Source organism: Balaenoptera physalus (genome assembly GCF_965194825.1).
Source record: "Balaenoptera physalus genome assembly, chromosome: 3".
Classification (NCBI taxonomy): Eukaryota; Metazoa; Chordata; class Mammalia; order Artiodactyla; family Balaenopteridae; genus Balaenoptera; species Balaenoptera physalus.
In genome coordinates, this window is record NC_138890.1 from 161,113,123 (window position 1) to 161,134,486 (window position 21,364).

At 33.6% G+C, this 21,364-nt stretch overlaps 1 protein-coding gene across 8 annotated transcripts in view; it reads left to right on the forward strand.

The window, feature by feature from the left end:
• CDH18 (cadherin 18) overlaps positions 1-21,364 on the forward strand; it is a 988,723-nt gene that overhangs the window by 957,683 nt on the left and 9,676 nt on the right. For all 8 annotated transcript variants that reach the window (XM_082453751.1, XM_082453750.1, XM_082453747.1 and 5 more), the window contains one exon: positions 1,309-1,426. In XM_082453751.1, coding sequence (XP_082309877.1) covers positions 1,309-1,426 — 118 coding nt within the window. The remainder of the gene's footprint in view (positions 1-1,308; positions 1,427-21,364) is intronic.

Consider the following 21,364-nt stretch of genomic DNA (forward strand, 5'->3'; position numbering starts at 1 on the left):
AGTTCATAGATAAATAATATGGAGGGAAATAATGAAGAGAAGAATGATAGAAACTTCTTGGAATATGTAGGGAGAGGGGCTTTCACCCAGGATCTCCTGCTGAGAAAGTAAATTCTGAATGGTGATGGGAAAGGGTATAAGGAATGAGCCACGGGAATATATGGAGGAAATTGATCACTTCTATACCCTGAAGCTTTCTTCACTTTCACTTCATGAAGACACATGCTCTTCTTCTCCTACTCTCCCTGACCACTCATTCTCAGTGCCTTTATATTCCTCCTCATCTCCCTCACAAGCTAACAGTCTCAGTACCTGGAGAGGAATTTAGGTTTTAACTATGATGCATTTTGGTGGATTATCTCACCTGTAAAATATTGAAATACGGTAAAACTGAGTAAAATGTTCTTAGAAATCGTATCAATTTTTGAAATGCATGTACTATATTTCATATGCAGGGAATACTATTTTTCTGGCTCTACTTTCCCTCTGTTTTCAATTTCTCTAAGGAAAAGCTGGAAAGAGGACACTTGAGCATTAGGATACTAATTTTTTTTCAAAAGGAAAACATCATCTTGCTTGTTTGTTTCAATATTACTTTTAAAGATTGTAATGACTGTAACGATTGGAATGTGTATGCTGCTCTTAGGCTACCTGGGATTATTTTTTTTTTATATATTCTAACTTTCTCTGTTCCTTAATGTGCGTAAAGTCCAAATTTGGGTATTACTTTCTCTCAACCACTAGGGATGAAAAAATTTCATAAAGCTCTGGGCGGTCTAGTTTTACCTCTGCCACATTTTTACAGATTTGAGGCACATCACACTCCTTTTGGGACTCAGAATCCTCGTCTCTAAAATGCAGGGGCTGGATCATGATTTCAGAGGTCTCCTAAAGCAAAAATTATGACTCTAGAGCTTTTGCATTTGCTGACTGAGACCAGCATGTACAGAAAGGCTGTCCTACATCAACACTGGGATATCGGTATTTGTACAAACCATATTTCACATCTCCCCAAACAGGTGTTCACACAAAACCTTACAACTAATTGGCCCCAAGGTACTGTGGGTAATAAAGGAAAAAAAAAAATTAAATGTTTGTGCCATGCTAGAAAATAAAGTGTGAATGATTATATGGTGTGTCATAATACATTTCTTAAAGTCTAATGCAAGGGAGAGCAAATTAGCTGATACTTTTACTAGAATAAGAATTTGAAAACACTCAAGTTGGATACTGAAAATGTTATAATATAATTAAAATCAAGGGAAGAAGCCAAATTAAATTTAGTATTTAATTTTGTCTTTTCTTTAGGTTATTCATACCATCAGTGCCACTGATAAGGATGATTTTGCCAATGGACAAAAGTTTAACTTCTTTCTTGATGAACATCTGTCTATAAACCCAAACTTCACTCTGAAGGACAATGAAGGTGAACATGAATACATATATTTTTTGATCTATGTGGTATCTGCTTTGACTTGATATGGAGTAGGCCTGAGCAGCTTTGCTTTATTCTTATATACTCATGAACAGCTTGCAAATCAACATTCAAAGTCAGTTTGATGTTAATGTGTTATGATCCGTGAATAGCTTGTGTTTAAAATTGAGCCATATGTACAAATAACTTTCAATGAGTTTATTCAGAAGCATCCCTTTAAACAAGAAATGTACGTGTAATATGCTCTTGGGCAAATTTTAAGAGAAATCTTAGCTGACAAACATGTTTATGAGAGCTGCTGCAACTGCTAGGAGGTGGAAAAAATTTAAATTAGGAAAAATGAAAAATATGTCCTAGGGACCATTAGAAAAGGAACTGCAATGTTTGAAATCATCTTGCTTTAGCAAGGCTATCAAGATGTGCTGTACAAATTATATTTCCCCTTGTTATTATGAATATTTTTCCAAAATATGGGTAGATACATATGCATAATTACAGAGCATTGTGGAAAGTTTTGAATTATTTTTGTTTAACCTTCTTATTGCGTAGGGAAAAAAGAACATAATAACTAGAGAAGATTCACCATGATTTAGATTCCTTATTTGGTAGATTCCTCAAAGTTGTGTAAAAGTCATTCTTCCATATGGAAGGGAAACATCAAGCCACTCAATATGTACAGTGTTCTGACTGGCATCAACTTTCTTCTTCTCAAAACTAGTTTTCGATCACATATATCTGAATATACTGTTATTTAGGATTTAAGATGTGCCTCAGAATCACATGATAGAAACAATAGCACATACATTTTGAAGTAAATAGTTAATTCCTTCTCTGTACCCTTCATGGAGAAGCATTTTCAAATTCAAGCAAAAATAAAATCACTAAATGACAACCCACTAAACATTTTTTCCATTATCCCTAAGCCTCCTTAAATAATCATAACAGGGATACTAAATTGTGCATGTGGCCATAACAAAATTCATATAAAAATACCAAGCTTGTTTGTCTCTCTCATTTTAACTATCCCTGTGGTCAGCTGTACTTATGGCAATATATATTTATCCATGTTTGTGTATGACAAATTGTATGTAATTGACTGTTGAACATTTATTTACATCTGAACATCCTACCCTACAATCCCAAATGTATTTAAATATTATAATTAAATATGCTAAATATCTGACAATAAATTCATATTTTCCCATATTCAAATAATTGCATCATTTGGAGAGCATTCAACTTTCTGCTTTAGTAGATTGAAATTTACTATATTTAGAAACACATATTTAGAAATAATACTTATATTTCAGTTGAATTTTTTCCATTCCAATAAAAATTTTATTTACATTTTAAAAGTAATTTTAATTTGATGATATTATAAAAATTGACTTAGATTTGAAGATGTGCTGTAATCTAGCTATTTAATGTAAATAACTCCCGAAGTATTTTAGAAAAACAAGAGAATTTTACTGTTGTTGAAACCCACATTAGTGACTAAAAGTCCTTCATTCAAGATGATTATGCCTGGAATTTCTCAATTTAACTAATGAATATATTCAAAAGGTCTCATTTTAGTTGTATGACAATATTACCAGTGCTGGGAACTCACATTCAAAAAAATTCCCCTCAAATATGTACACACTTTTGAAAGTGTTTATAATGCTGATGTAAATTTTTTAACATTTATTTTAACCGTATATATGAATGCTTTAAATCAGCTATGCCATCTCAAGTATGTGATGCCTGTGGGCAGTTGTATGGGAGTAAAGATGTTTTAATTTATTTTTAAATTTATTTAATTTATTTTAAACATTTTTGGGAATTGATGAAATTATACATAACGCAAATAATTTCTTTCAGATAGAAAAAGCAGCAATTTTAAGAAAAAAAGATACTAGCACACAGGTGAAAACACATGCTTGAGCAAACAGCCTTGTTTATGCTAGATAAGACAAGCCACCAAACTTCTCTCAACCTCAGTTTTTACATCCATTAAGTTTTGGTTTGAAATATCTACTTTGTAGCATTGGGGGAATTAATGAGGCTGTATAAAGATATTAGAGTCAAGATGGACTTTTCTCTAAACAGAAGGCAGTTATGGATAATAAGTTACAAAGATGAAATTTAAAATGGAATAGTCATACCAAAATGAATATATACATATATTCATGGGTACATAAACACCTCTCTGACCAACAACCAGAACAAACTACAAAGAGTAAGAGTCAGCAAGTCCAGGCCTACTGGATCCTGCAGCTTGGTCATTGCATCCTGTGAGTTAGGAAACATTTACATGCCCCCAGAACATAAAGAAATCTAGAAGAAAAAATTAAAACCATTGTTCTTCTGTGCCCCCTGCTTACATGAACATGAATATTCAGGGAACAATAGAAACCAGACAGAGACTCCAAGCCAGGATGAGTAATCAGGAAGCCATGGGTTTAGTGGCATCTCCAAAACTGCTTTATGGCAAAGAGTGAGTAGAGACAAAAAGCTGTTTCCATAATTAGACAGAGAGAAATGCTTATTGTTGTGTATGATAAATCTGAAAGTCAAAGAATTAAAAGATAGTCAATAAATAATAAGAAATAAATCAGAAAATGAATTCACTCTGAATCATGCAAAATACATAAATGAACAGAAAAATACTTGAATATTAGCATGTTTAGCATTTTCAAAATAAAAAAAAAGAACATTTTTTTAAAAAGACCTAGAAGTGATTACATGAAATGAGACAACAATGAAAGAAAATATTTATATAAAAATAATTTAAAAATCCTTATTAAAATAAAACTAGTTTTTGCATAGATAGAAAAGTATATAAAGTGACATGAAAATATATAGATGTTTAGTGTTATATACATAATTATATATAAACGTATACAGAAATTAAAATTTGAAATTTTGTTTATATACATGTATGTATATATGTCATATATACATAAGATAAATATTAAAATATAGGTATTAAATATATAGAAATGTGTATAGAACTATATCTAGAAATTACATAGATTTATACATATAGACTATATAGATATAAATTATCCATACATTTAAAATTTAATTATGTGTAAACATATATGTATATATACATATATGATGTATATATGTATATTTGTATATATATGTATATGTTGTATATACACACACACACAGATACAAAGAGAGAACAATAAAAAAATGCATTACTTCTAGACTGGACACAGAGAGATTTAACAAGTCAAACATAAAATCCATTAATTCAAGCAAACGAAGTTCAGATACATCAAAATTTTTAAAAATTGTGAGAACACTTAACAGATATGGAATATAAAATATTTGGAAGAATTAGAAAGAAATTATAGCAACAAGCAATATATGTAGATAAAATTGCATGACAATTTTTCAAAGTTGAAGATATGTGGACCCTCACAATTAACATGAACACCAGGGACTTCCCTGGTTGTGCAGTGGTTAAGAATCACCTGACAATGCAGGGGACACGGGTTCGAGCCCTGGTCCGGGAAGATCCCACATGCCGCAGAGCAACTAAGCCTGTGCGCCACAACTACTGAGCCCGCGTGCCACAACTGCTGAAGCCCACGTGCCTAGAGCCCATGCTCCACAACAAGAGAAGCCACTGCAATGAGAAGCCCATGCACTGCAATGAAGAGTAGCCCCCACTCGCCACAACTAGAGAAAATCTGCGTGCAGCAACAGAGACCCAATGCAACCAAAAATAAATAAATTAATTAATTAATTTAAAAAATTGGCTATTATAAAAAAAAAAAAGAACACCCAAAGGCAAGCAGAAAATCAAATCTATACTTGAATATGCCAATTTAAAAGTGCTAAACCTCAAAGATAAAGAGAAAAAAGTTTAATCAAGAAGAAAAGGCAGAATATTTAAAAAACAATAATAATTAGATCTAAAGTAGATTCCTGTTAAAAAAGAAAAAAGATGACAGAAGTTGATAACAGTTATACGCTCAAACTGCTAAAGGAAAAGAATTTCTTATAGTCAACATTCTCTATATGTAGTTAACAGTGGTAAGCTATCAGGAATTAAGGGAGGACAGTTATTAAAGACTTTTTTCCGATGTATAAGAAAAGAAACTTTTTAATTTTTAGCTACTGACATTTTGGCAAATATTGTATTAATCTTTGCCTTCAGGATCTCTGCAAGAAATAATAGACAAAAAAGCCTTTCAATTAACATTTCATTACAAATGTTAAAACTTGAAGAGTTAACACTAGAATAATGGAGAGTTAATAGAATAAGAGTCTGTAATTTCCAAAGCAAAGAGAGATTTTTGAAAAGTTAAATAATAAAACTTATTTCATCAGTAGAACAGAGGTCAGAAAGTAGAATAAAAGATGCAAAATAGAAGCAATGACAATTTTATTTGAAGTAGAAAGTAGTTCAAATATACCATAGTCACAGATTAAATATCATTTTTAAACATATTTTATTTTAAAAATAGACCCTTATATACTGCTTACAAGAGATATGCCAAATTCAAAATGTGATAGGAAATCTTACATAAAAAGTTAGAAATATTTAGCTATTGCTTAAAAAAAACAACTATTGCTGACCAAGAAAACAATTCCAAAACCAGTTTTCTTAAAATAAAGCACATTTGTTCATTTATTTAGCTCACATTTCTAAGCATAAGCAATTTCTGTTGGGTTCAGCTGGACAATTCTGCTAGTCTCAGGATATTTCAATTACTACAATTAATCAGCAGTGTACTGAATGTTCTCCTCAGTCCAAAAAAGATAAAACAAAACAAAAATAGAACAAAAGAACAATAATACATAGAAACAAAACATAAGATTATCATTGTTAACAAATGAGATGCAATTGTCTTTTTGTGAAAATTTAAAAGAATCTACAGAAACATCTTAAGAAACAATTGGATAGATTGCCAAATTTTGGAATACAAATAAATGCCCCAAATGGCTAGATTTTCTATATGTAAAAAATATGAATAGATAGCAAATCAGATAAATTTAAAATGGTAAAAACAAATCAAACAAATTAACAAAAAACTCTTCTAAGATCATCAGAGAAAAAATTTCCAATAAATAATGTTCAAGTTCACCATTTTGAAAGGCAATGTTACTGAAAATATAAAAAACACAAATAATATCTTTACCCCATTAGTAAATCAACACTCAAATTTCCAAATTAATCTATAAGTTAAATATAATTTTTATCATAAACTGAATTTAATAATCTGTTAATAAAATGCAAATGGTAAAGGGTTGAGAAAAGCAAGGATGTAGGAAAAGAAGAAAAAGGATGTGTATAGTTAGAGGAAAGAGAAGAAAAGAGGGCATATCCTAACGTATCAAGATATTATAAAGATGGTAAAGATTTACATCTCTATGAAAGGAAGAAATGGCTATCAACTAAAGCAATGAGTGTTTGGAGTACCTTTTCTCTGAATGGATGTATTTGCTTTGATAGATAGGACTCTTGCTTTCTTGAACAGAATGTTAGCTCAAGGAATAATCTGTTAATTGTTTCCTCTAATTATTATGAAGATGATATTATAAAGATATACAGGTAGTGTAAACCCTGACAGCTGGCTTTTCTTTTCTTTTTTATTTTTTTGTAATGTAACTGCGTGACTAAAATTTGATTGATTGACAGGGATCCATTTCAAAGATGGCTGTCTTGACTAAACACATTGTCAGCCACTAGTAGATAGAAAGCCAGCTCTCCCATTCCCTTTTGTTCTAGAGATTTTTGGGTGATTTCAGTAACTGATCATTTGGGCTTTTTTTTTTTTCCTCCCCAACTTTAAATTCCTGTTCTTATGTTTTAAGTTCATCTGTAGAGTGAGCTTGAGAAACTCTAGGCCCCTACCCTTGACCACAATAAAAGCTGAATCCCAGAGACATATACCTTAATAGTGTTTATGCCTGGAATCATAGCTAATGTCCTCATATCAACTAAGAAGATTTTCCTCCATCTATACCCTGGTGGGATTCTCCTATTCACAGCCCAGATCTGCTTGATAAATACTTAAATTTAAGGTAGTGTTTCATGTTGTTTCAGTTCTTCGCCATCTTTGTTAGGTCTTTCCTGCCCTATGTTTTATCCCTCATTAATTTGGAATCTGCTAATTTATCTGAACATTAGAGAACAAATGTCTTCTTAAGTGTTCCATCCTACATATATAAAAGTTTCTTTATTTGGGGCCTATTTTTGTTTATTATTCACTGTGACATAGGTTAGGAATATACTGGTAGAAAACACCAGCATTTAACTAATATTCTGCTCAAGGAAGCAAGTGTCCTATCAAATCAAATACATGCACTCAAAGAAAATGTGGTCCGCTCACTGCTTTGGTTGATAGCTGTTTTTTTTTTCTTTTTTCTTTTTTTCCTTTTATAGAGATATAGATCTTGTGAAATTCTCTATAATTTCTTTTATGTTTTCTATCTTTTTTTTCTCCCTCTATTTTCTTGAACATATTAATCTTAATGATTTTACAATCACTGTCAGCTAACTCTACTTTCTTAATAAAGTGATACATTTTCTTTTTGTCTTTCATCAAGGGGACTGGGGAGACCGGACTGGGATATAATGGTCTTGTTTCTTAATATCTCTAGCAATTTTTAGTTGGGTGTCACACATAGTGTCTAAACCTAGAAGAGTCTCAAGTCGTAATACATTTCTTCAGAGAGTGTTTGCTATTTTCTTGGATGAGCAATTAGAGAGGAGCATCATTACAGGTGAACCTCAGAGACATCTTGGGTTCAGTTCCAAACCGCCACGATAAAGCAATTATCATAATAAAGTGAGTCACATGAATTTTTTTATGCTTTCCAGTGCATATAAAAGTTTTGTTTACACTATACTGTAGTCTATTAAGTGTGAAATAGCATTATGTCTAAAAAATGTACATACTTTAATTAAAAAATACTCTATTGCTAAAAACTGCTAACCATCTTCTGGGCTTTCAGTGAGTCATAATGTTTTTGCAATAGTAACATCAAAGATCACTGATCACAGGTCACCAAAACAAGTTATATTAATAATAATGAAAACGTTTGATGTATTGTGAAAATTACCAAAATGTGACATAGAGACACAAAGTGAGCAAATGCTGTTGGGAAAATGGTGGCATTAGACTTGCTCGATACAGGGTTGTCTCAAACTTTCAATTTGTAAAAAAACCCCACAATATCCACGAAGCACAGTAGAGCAAAGCAAGATAAAAGGAGGTATGCCTGTACTTTAATCCAATCAGGGTAGGATTGAACTAAGTCAAGGCTAAATCAATGCTAATTTGTAGTTTTCTTTAGATTCAGCCTGTCTCTGAACTATCCCTGTCCCTAAGGCATGGCCCTTTAGGGCTTTCAACTGAGAGCCTGTTCAGGGGCCATTCATGGCCATTTAGGGCCATTCACCCTGGTCCCCTTCCTTAATCATTGTCTGTTCAACAGGAAGAGATGGAAAAAAAAAAACCTCTTCTTTTCCACTTAGAGTTTTAGATCTCTGCTAAACTTTCAATTTAAACTTTCAATTTAACAAATATCTTTAGAGAGAATCAGCCATGTGTTTAAGGCCCCTTAATTTCCAGTATGACTGTGGGCCCAGGAGGGTGGGAGGGAGGGAGACACAAGAGGGAAGAGATATGGGGATATATGTATAGGTATAACTGATTCACTTTGTCATAAAGCAGAAACTAACACACCATTGTAAAGCAATTATATGCTAATAAAAATGTTAAAAAAAAAAAAAAGAATGATTGAAGGGCTAGGACATGGCATAAAAAGCTGATCATTTAAAGCTCGAAACCAAAAATAAATAAATAAATAAAAAGACTCAGTTAAAAATAAAAAAGTTCTCCTGTTTTCGCTGTCCCCAGCTTAGAATTCCAGCCTCTTGTTGGCTCCTAGTATAAACAAATACATTGTAATCCACAGTTCACCTTCCCACATTTTTGCCCTCTCTAGAATTTTATCCCCCTACTTACCTCGCTTCAGCAGTTCTCTAATGTCATTAAACAGAAATTTCCTTGAAGATTTCAGGCTTTTCTCTCAGTTATCAGGGAGAGTATTGGTTAGTCAAAAACTACTGTTTTATCCATATTACGTTTTCTACCGCAAGAACCATTTGGCAAGTTTCATTAAATAGTTGGGATATAAACTGGGCTTGGAAGAAAGGGCACAGTTCATTAACAATCTAATTATCATTAAAATGCTGGCTGTCTGGTTGTTCATGTATATGTTACAGATATTTGTTCTTAAATTTTAATTAAAATTTGTTCAGAATCCCATCCTATGTACTGAGCAAAATCAAGATCCTCTCCAAAATTTCTGAGGATTATATTATGCGAGTGGAGTATACAACATTGTCACTGTTTATGCCACTCACCAATTCAACCATTTTTTCTCTATTTCTCTGGCTTTTGTTTTCTCTGTTACTCTTCCATGCCTGCTATAATCTTTCTCCTCAAAGTACCATGTGCTCAAAGCACAAACTATTACCAAAAGTAGAATGAATAGAGTTCAGGGAAAGAGAAGCCCAGCTTGGCAGTTATCTGAAAGGGATAACAGAATGAAGAAAACTGTAGCCTAAAAATTGATGTCAAACTCATTCTTTTCTAAAATAATCTTTACTGAGATAACATGTACAGCTAAATAAACTTAACCTATGGATGGATCCTGAAAATCCCCTCCAAAGCACAGAGGCATTGAGAATCACAAGAAGATATTTAGGTACCGACCCAAATCTACCCATCAAATCTTACTCTATAGGAGGAATCCCTGGGATTCAGAGCTCAAAGAACCTAAGTGGATGATCAGAGAACATTGCAGGGTCATGCAGGTTGAAGGACAGAGGCAGTTAACGTATAGTGGGGTGTACTTAATATTAGAAAGAGAAAACCATACTTAAATATCTAAGGAAGACTTTTTGAGTTGATGCATGAAAATATTACCAATTTAAATATTCGGGTAAGGTGATAAAATTCAAATGGACACTGCTAAAACCTGAATTAGTAACCAGAAAGATCAAAGAGGAGGCAACACAGCTCGAGAGAACATTGCTTTCTCCATCACAGCCTCACAAGGTGAGCTGGGAGGTGGAGTCGTTGTCCTTGGGCACCTCCCTTCTCCTCTGAGTCTTGTGGCATTTAGCTGCCTCTCCTGGTCCCCATCATCTACCATCCCTCCAATCACTCCCCCCTTTTTGCCAAAGTCTTGGGAGCACTTTCTCCATCCATACTCGAAATCATAACTGGAAAAATTCAATGCCCATAAAAGCAAGTGGGCCAGCGCTTCAGACACCCAACACTCAATACCCCACAGTGATCGCCAAAGCAGATCCATGTCTTTAAATGACAAACGGGGTTATTTGATACCCTGCACCTCCCTAATCCTAGCACTTATCACACTGTGACCTCTCTCCCATTTAGACTGTAAGCTCTGTGAGGACAGGGAGTTTTGTCTGACTTATTTGCTGCTATATTCCTAACTGCTACCAGAGTGCCGGACACAGAGGAAAGTTTAAATAAAAATTTGTTAAATGAAAAAAAAAAGTAAAAAGAAGAAGGAAGCAACATAGAAGAATGTTTCAGAGTTCGACTCAGGAAACCAGTTGCCTCCATCTGAAACCAGGTTCCTCTGCTAACTATGTGTGAGGCCATAGCCAAGTTCTTGTTCACAGTGTGTTTCAGGTTCCTCTTTTGTCAAATGGAGATATGGAAGCAATTATTACCATTTCATTTTTATGAAGAGAGATAAAAATACAAAGACATTGAAATCATGCACAAAGTGCTGCAAATTATAAAGGGCACAATGACGATAACTAAGAAATAAATAAATAAATAGATGGAAAAATAATAATGAAATATCTGAAGGAATTACCTTGAGTGAAGGAATATACGGGTTTTAGATCCAAAAATATGTATAGTATCCCTAACTTGAGAGATAAGAAATAATTTTACAAATTTCCAGACAATGAATTTAAATTGTAAAGAGAATAATCAGTGCTGAAGTACTCATTTGCAAGATTACAAGCTAATAGTCAATGGACCTTCTTTTAGTGACATTTCAAAGAAACAACTACAATAAAATACATCTCTGCCTATTTAAGATGACACTCATATGACAATTAGGGAAGGGTATTTTAAAATACTGAATGCCTCAGAAAATACAAAAACCATGTGTCAATTATAGTAAAATTCTATTGACAAAATATTTGGAGCTATAGCGAACAAATGAAAATAAAATAAAATAAAAATAAATTTCTGAAAAAGTAAAGACAGTATAAAACAAACAATATATGATTAAATATCAAACAGAAATAATGATTTGAGTAGCATATATTCTCATAGAAGAGCAATAATGATAATATGATAGGATATATAATATTTCTTAAGAAATGTCTATGAAATGTACTTTGAATATTTTCAGTAAGAATATACTCATGTATTGTATTGAATTAAAAATGAAAAAAAACCCTGAAATACACACACACACACACACACACACACACACACACACACACACACACACACAGACTCAGCCCTATCCCCTCCCCTGACATGGTACACGGGGCTGTCCAGTGTGTTCTCCAGCCTCACACTGTATTGCTATTCACGACCATTCTTATTCTCCTTTCTTAGAATGCTTTCCTCTAAAAGAAATTCTATAGTCAGCTCTTAAGTTAACATTGTTTTTTTCCTGCCATTCAGTCTTCAAGGCATTGTGTGCTGTGTATGAGACAGTGATCTAAGCTGTCCAGATGCAAGGAAATAAAACACATAGCTCCTGCTTTCAAGTGACTCTCCATCTATTTGGGAAAATAAAGATGAAATGAAATGTAACTTGCAATTGAAGGCAGTGAAATGTGAGTTACTTTAGAGAGATCATTGAAAGTCCTATAATTAAAAGAAGTGGAACAAGATTTGACTTTACAGGATAGAGTCCATTCCCTCAGGTAGAGCAGATCAGAGAATACTTTTCAATGAGGTGGGGAATGGAGACAGCATAGAGATGACAGAATGCAACATTAGTCCTAAGAATCTAGCCAGGGAGATGTGGCAGAGCAGAGACATGAGCATTTTAATTCACTATTAAAAACACTAAATATTAAGCACTGTGCTGTATTTTGTGCTCCCCCCAAACAAATAAGATATTCTGCCATTAATTCTTTAGTTGCTCTAGTACCAAACTGTGGCAGATAGAAAAATTTTTGCTAAGCAACCGTCTTCAATATTTATCTGGAAAGTTATGACCCCTTACCTATTAAATAAGAAACATTTTGATTTGGAAAACAGCCAAGTGATGGATTTCTATTATTTTAACAACATATACAGCAAAACGTATATTGTAAATACATTTTTTGATAATGACCTTATTTTTATCATTAACTAATATACTGGTAATAACACAGTTTTATTTAAAATTAAAAGCTGGAGTTCAGATGATAATTTTTAAGTTACAGCATTTAAAAATTATATTACCTTAAAACAACAATGAAAGCATGATATGTTTTCTGATTAAAATGTAGTTTTTTCCACAACCATCTTCTCTTTAAATTGTGATAGGTAAACTTTTCATCTTGGCATCAAAGAAATCCATTGTTTTAACCAAATATCTATAATAAATGAACTATAGCCATAATGTCATAAAGTCTGGGAGTCTAGGCTTACCCCAGGAGGGTCTGTGCATACAGTACCTTTGTTCATTCATTTTGTGATAGAAAAGTGTAGCCTAATCCACCAATATAAAATCATCATTTGTCTACAAATCTGTTCTGCTTCATGATCTTTATGCTGCCTTTTGAGGGACTAGATTATATTTGATGCAAGGAGATTTGCCAGACTAATTCCTAGGCTTAATTCCGACTGTCAAGTGCATTTGTAAATCTTACAGATTTTAGTAGAAGAGATTATTTTTAACTATGTATATGTGTGTATCTCTGTTTATTTTCAGGGTTCTAAATCACATTTCATGTGCCTTTCAGATTGAAAATCCTTATCGTAATTTAATTGATAATTTGCTATCAAGAACACCTACTGCTCATATTTGTCTCTAGGTTATCTTCTTTAGATACATGTTTTCCACTTCTGTAGACATTTCCAGTCTTTAAAAATGAATGGGTTCACTAACACAACATTGTAAAGCAACTATACTCCGATAAAAATTAATTTTAAAAAAGAAAAAATGAATGGGCTCAAATAGCACATTCTTTTTAAAATAGCGAGTGAACTGCATCAAAAATGACCATTGTAAGTCATATTAAATGGAAGATTCTGTAGACTGTCACTTTCACCTTGTTGCAGAATTTTGAAGATTTTTTTTCCCTTGGTTTTATTACTTTTTATTATTTCCTTGTAATATTACTTTTAAAAGTGAAGGTCTTATTATTTATAAGTTTTATCATTTTTAACAAAATACTTAATAATCATTGTCAGAAAATACTGATTTTCCTTGTGGCTGTTTGGGTTTGGTGAAGGAATATCTAAGTTTATGTTGCATTGATTTTAAGATAAGGGATATTTTCAAATTTGACTATGAGCTGTTAAGAAGATGTCTTTTGGGGCATTTTCGTTCGGATTTCATAGTCCACTGATAGTGAAATGCAGTTTTTTAGTTTGATACATATTGGAAATCATGAGAAACTTTACATTTATTTTGTACTTCTTTGGCATTGTCAGATCCCTAGTAGTTGATATTCCCATCATTTATTTTTGTCCTTCAAATGAGAACTCACAGCTGGTATTGTAATGTGCTTAATGTCTCTGTAGATTATAACCATTTAAAATTCTGTTTTTTTTCCACAGGGCTTCAAGAGACCATTTAGCATTTTTTCTCCCATTCCTAAATAAAATAGCACATGCACAGTCTGTCCTGAGAATATAGTTGCAAATGATGCCTCAAACAGCCTCTAGGGGGTGTGGGAGCACCTGTGCCCCAAGTCACTACTGTCAGTGATGAGGCTGAGACACGAGACACGTTGTTTTTGTTCAGCTACGAATCTCCTTTCTCCTCCCGGTCAAGTCTCAGTCTTCACTTACTAGCATTTATCCAGTCATACTTGATAGACTCACACTATCCTTTATGGGAAGGCAGAGACTCAAAGCTTGACTAGTGAGAAGGCAAACAGTCTGTAAGCCATCATGACCCCAACATGGGAAAGGGTGACTTGCAAATGTAGTGGTTTGTATTAGTGAGTCTTTTGCTCTAGATAGAAAAATATGCTTTTATTCTCTCCTTAGTGATTTTAACCTCTGTTGACTTTTTTTTTTTTTCTTTCATGTATTTTTTTTCTAATGGGCTTGTCAGCCCACACGTTATCACCTTCTTATATTCCTACTCACAGCGACAGCAAAAAAAAAAAGGAAAACAGAACAAAACAAATAGCTGACACATATTCTAAGCAATAAAAATTTGACTAATTTTGCCATTCTGTGCCACTTTGTTTTGCTTTCCTATTGTGAAAATGTAGGTTACACTCTTTTGCCTTAATTCCTTCCTTGCTCGGAATCACGTAAATGCTGCAGGAGTCATCAACTCTACCCTCTGCCTTAAGGGGGTAAAATTTATTTAAAAACAGATTTTTAAATAATTTTAAGAACAGGAATATGTGTTTGCTTTTTCAGTCTAAGGATTTATCTTTAGAGTTTCCTTCAGTGTTTATAAATATCATGACTCCATAATTTATTGTACTTGACTCATCCATTTCCTACTAAAAATGTAGTGTTTGTTAAAGGTATGTGATAAATATTGGGTAGAGGGTTTCTGTTAAATTCATATACTTTATTTTTTATTTTTTTGGTAAACCACTGTTCTCTGTACTTCTACAGTGTCTGCAATTATTATATTATTGTGACATCCTTATGAATTATTTTAGATTTTGGGTTGGGTTTCTACTTAAAAAGCTGTTTTTCTTCTTTATTACCCTATTCATCTAAATTAACACTCTTATGCAAATTTATATGTGTTTTTCATGAGCAAATTTGCTGATATTCTTCAAGATTCATATTTTTGTTTCATACGTATTCATGTTCTTTTTTTATGTCACAGAGTCTTGTATGCATAGATAGACATAATTAATAGCAAAGAAGGTTGAGCAGTTTTCAAATGTGGTTTTCATATGTTGATAATAGATGGTGGCTTTTCAGAAAAAGCTGTTTTCCTGCTGTGAGTGGAGGAATAGCACTCAAGAGAAAATGACAAAATAAGCTTAGAATAGCTAGCTAGTCTATGGCATCTGATGAAATATGGATATTAATAAATTGATTACTAACCTCCTTTGAGAACTTAGAGGAGTTACCCTATATACTTATTGGGGTCACTTAAGATGGTTACAACTATTTACCAGCATTGTTTATGAATCTGAAAGCAGAGTCTTTAGACAATGTATGGTTGTATTTATCTGGGATTTAAAAAGCATCAAGAAGGAGTGTGGCAGGTGGTCAAAGGGGTGACATTCCAGGGTGCAAATAGGAACATAATGACATATTGGATCATGCATTTGTGGTTTGGCAGAAACACAAGTGAGGCCAGGAGAATGTTTACAAACTTAAATGAACTGGCAGAATCCAGTTGAAAATTGAGATTAGAGCAATTCTAGGATTAAAAGAATGGAAAGTCAGGAAGCAGGAGAAAAAGAATCAACCTTCAGCAGAGAGCATGAGGAGATCAAGATAGATTAGTTCATTTTGGTTTTAATTTCTTAATACATGTCAATATAATGAGGAAACTGTAACAGAGGACAGGTTCCTGCTGAGTGTAGTTCAAATCATTATTTATCAAGTACCTGTTATGTGAAAGGTACTTTGCAGGAATGCAAAAGAGCATTGTTTCCTGCATGGGCTCTGATGACAGTTAAATTATGAATGGATCTTATTGCTGCTGGAAGACCAGATAAAAATGAAAATGCTATGAAGCCATGCATATGTATCTCTTTGGTGGAAGTTAAGTTTCTATCTCCTAGCTTTTCTGCAGCTTTTAAAAAAAGTTTAGTCCAATTACAGAGCTGCATCTGAAGATCTCAAATGTTTCTGCTATTGTGATAGATTTGGAAATATTGCTTTAATAGTCTGCTAGGCTATACTTGAGATAAAGTTTACCTTTATGTCTGCATGATCAGATAAGGAATCCGTTGAAATGGCAGGGAGGGTACGGGCATCTGATAATTTAAGAGTTTTGAAGAACACATGTTTTTTTTTAATCAATTCACCGTAAATGTAACGGTTTATTTCTCAATTCTATTCCACTGGTCTCTATGTCTGTCTTTATGGCAGTACTACAAGGTCTTGATTACTATAGCTTTGTAGTCAGTTTTGAAATTGGAAGCGTGAGTCCTCTGATTTTGTTCTTCTTTTTCAGGATTGTTTTGACTATTTGAGATTCATTGCATTTCCATTTGAATTTAGGATGAGTTTTTTCCATTTCTGCAAAAAACACCAATGGAATTTTGATAGGGATTACATTGAATCTACTTTTGGTAACATTGTCATCTTAACAATATTAAGTCTTCCAACCCATAGACATGGGATATCTTCTCATTTATTTAGATATTTAATTTCTTTCCATGAAGTTGTGTAGTTTTAGGTATACAAGGCTTGTGCTTCTTTTGTTAAATATATTAAACATTTTATTCTCTTTTATGCTATTGTAAATGAAATTTTTTTATACATCTTTATTGGAGTATAATTGCTTCACAATGCTGTGCTAGTTTCTGTTGTACAACAAAGTGAATCAGCCGTATGCATACGTATATCTCCTCCCTCTTGAGCTTCCCTCCCACCTTCCCCATCCCACCCCTCTAGGTGGTCGCAAAGCACAGAGCTGATCTCCCTGTTCTATGCTGTTGCTTCCCACTAGCTAACTATTTCACATTTGGTAGTGTACATATGTCAATGCTTCTCTCACTTCGCCCCAGCTTCCCCCTCCTCACCCCATGTCCTCAAGTCCATTCTCTATGTCTATGTCTTTATTCCAACCCTGACACTTTTTTAGGTTTTAATACTTTCCAAGATATAAGGTAATTTTGGACTTTAATGTAGGATGTGTTTTTGCCCCAGGGAGTATTTTAAAAGCATGCCTTATTTTAACTTAAACTGTACTACAGTTTATGAAAGTAGCACAGAGATTAGAACCTTTCAAATCTTTCAAACCATTGAACAAAGAAATAATAGAGCACATACTACTAGTTCAAGAAAATTATATCTGAATTTTAGAAGCACTGTGTTACTTGTATTATACTGTTGTATTCTGTAGCCTTCTGTCCCTATAGAAATACAGAAGTTGGAAGTATATCTATCTACCCAAACTTGTATTTTACTATAATATTTTTTGTGTGAAAGATCCCCCCAAAATGATCAATTATGAAGTCCCTGGACTTCTTATAGTTGCAAAAATAAAATTTTGTTATTATTATTGTTTTTCAAAGGACTCAAAATTTCAATTCTTTCACAGTCATCACAATGATATTTGTAAATATCTCCATGCTTCAGCTATTGTATATCTGCGTGGCAGTCTCCCTGCTTCCTCCTATATGTGTCTGTATCATTTTCTGAACAAAATGGGATATGCAACAAAATAAATAATACATTGTCATCTATTTTGAAAGACTAAACCATGTTCAAGGCTATTTCCACATTGCATCAAAGTTATGGTTGCTGGGACTGTCAGGAAAATATTGATTATATTCAGAAAGACATTAATTACTAAGAGAGTTTCCCAAATTTTTCTTTAAATTTCTAAGTCATTCCAGGCCCCTAAATTCATATAAGACATGTAGAATTTTCACACTGTTTGTTTCAAAGATTCTTCACATGACATACTTTTCTAACTCTTTTATCACAGTCAAGGTCTTCTAAACTGGGTTAAAGTATCACTTTTAAGATAGTAGACCCAAATTTATATGCTGTATTCCAATGAAGTCTTCTCAATAAAGATCTGCATAAAAATTCCATATTGTTATTGAATCCTTCTGAGACTGTTTTAGATCTATTGCCTCATTGCTGCATTCAGATAGTATATGTATTTGAAAATAATAGATGTTACTCAAGATCTCTCCCGTATGATACTTTTCAAAGTTTACTATCTAACACATATCTTTAGTTCCTGTCTTCTTGTTAGTTTAAGGTCTTTGTGCTAGCTGTTCAAAATCTCCTTAAATCTTAATCCAATACGTTAGCTATATTAGCTTGGCTTCCAAGTGTTCTATAATCTTCTGTCTTCATCCAAACTCTTGACAGTTAGAATTAAGAACCAAACTTGGGTACACATTATTAGAGATTGTCCTTTTTTTGACATTGATAATTAGCTCTTCTCATCCACAGATTTTACATCCTGCTATGGTTTCCCTTTATTCAATTGATATTAGTTTTTTTATCCAGTTTAAAGTTATGCAAGACTTTCTGTAATACTTGGTTTATTTTTTAAACATTGTATTTCAAGTTTAGAGATTTGCTGTTCTTCTTGTCACCCAATATTTCAGTTTCAGCAAGACAAAGTTTGTTCTCATATGTATATGTATATTTATGTGTGTGTGTGTCTGTATATATATATATATATATATATATATATATATATATATATATATACAGACAAACACATATATATATCTTCTTATCCCTTTCATTTTATTTCAAAGTTTCTTGTTCAAGTTCAGTGAGCCTACTGCCAAGTACATTTTTTGCAGTTCCAGGGAGGTACACAATATCCCTTGTCAAGAGTTCATTATTCTGCTGTGCTAAGCCTTTCTGGGTAGGAAGCTCTTTGCTTCCTGAATCCTCTTTTTCTTTTCAAAAGTCAAACCTTCAGCTGGAAAAACGAAAGAATATTGTCATGTCTCCATGTGTGAGAGCTTTCTATTTGAGAACTTAAAATGCACTAGAAACATATTCAGGCTTTCTTCTTGTTTCTCATCATGTTTCTGATTGCATTTCCAATAATTATCTTGAAAAAGAACATGCTTCCAGATTAAGAATGTAAAGTGGACATGAGGCTAGAGCCATGAAAGAGAGTCCCCATCTACCCCTGCATGTTATCATGTCATTCCACACATTATGATATTTACTGAGACCAGGGACCAGTGTCTTACATCTCTTCTTCAGAGGACTGGCAGTGAGATTCTCAAACGTGTTTTTGCCTATGAGCACATGTTCATACCTCTTCCTTAGGCTAAGGAATTGTGCATATATGCAAGTTTATATTAATCATGAAGCAACATCCTACACCTGATAGATGTGCTTACTCAAAGGTCAGGTTTCCAGGAGGGTACCTGTGATGACTATACTCTTAAAAACACACGTGATGCAGTTTCTCCTCTTTTTTTTTCCATCATTCTGCAACCTCCTTCAGAGTAGGCAATCGACACACTTTTCTTTAAATTTCTCTTCTTCCAGGTGAGAAAATATTTTTAATAACTTATTAGATTATTTATTTATGTTCTATAACAAACCTTCAACAACTTATACATATGTATGTGCATATATGTCTATATAATTTTAATTTACGTATATAATGTGTATTATTCATATTTTATTACCTGCATTATATTGAATATTTGAAATATTTATTGTCTTTCTATTGCATTAGTTTGACAATGTATAACCAAGAGAATATAGCTGTAGGGTATTGTATCATGACTATCATAAACATACTCATAATTTTAAAAATTCCAGTTTTCAGAATAAGAGAAATTGATAGGAGAAGAAGAATCCCTAAAAGTAATTGTCTAATGATTTACTGACTTTTTAGTGAAAAGTAATTAACTCATATGTGTAGTCACAGTTTGGATGTTCTGGGAAGCAGGTTCTGGATTGGAGTTTAGGGGGCAGGATGTTTACTGGAGTGTGCCCTCATGATCGACATCTGTGGACCACAGTGGGAGGGGAAGAAAGAAAGGCAGAGTGAGCAATTGAGCTGCCATGCAATTTGAATGTGTCCATGGCTGACCCCATGGGAAAGCTCTGGAACTCAACTTGCCCTTCAGTATTTTCTGCATTCAGCAGAAATGGCTTGACCTTTATAACCTTGCAGCAATGAGTCATTGGTTATGTGCTGCTCCAGAAAAGTGTAACCTTGGGCCAGGTGGCAATCTACAGTTCGGGCAACAAGTCACTTCATGCAGGGGTTCTAAGCAGCATATCCAAGTGTGCACCAAAAGGGCCTTTTAGCTAACAGACGCGGCAGGGGGACTAACAATGCTAAGATAAACATTTCCTATGTGCACCTGAGGCATCAATACCAATTGGAAATGAACTGGTGGAGAAGAGGCAGTATGACATCCTGGTTTTGAACAGGGTTCTAGAATGTATTGGGGTTGTCGCTTGATTATTCACTAGCTCTGTGATTTGAGGCAATTTATCCTCTGGGACTGAGGTTATTTATTTTAAAATTATTATTCCTAATAAAAATGATTTTCCCTAAAATGTAAGGAATTGAACATCCTCTCCCTTATAGGGTTGTGTGGACTGATCAAAATAGATCATGCAATCATTTACTATAGTACATAGCATTTTAAAAGCAAATAAAAATGAAATTAACTATTTTATTAATCATTAACATACCCATGGTGTGCCCACTATAACGAGAGTGCTTCAAATCACAAGTTTAAAATAGTTTATCAATTCATCTGGTGTGTCCATAAATACATTATCTGTACCAATGATTCTTAAACAGTTTTGTACATTAACCGCACCCGAAGTTCGCTAAAACCATAGCTGTCTATTTCTATCACTTATATTCAGAGTCACCAGGCTTCTGGTAGGAGCCACTGGCTCACCCCGAAGTCTGGTATCCACGTATCCTTTTCAGTCCTTTGGCTATGACGCCCATTCCCCAAATGCTTATCGCTTCCTTCCTCCTCTGTCATCCACTATTTCCCCTCCCCTTCAGCCCAGGCCCTATTAACGTTTTGCATAGGTTTCTCCATTGGAGAATGAGTTTCAGTCCCTG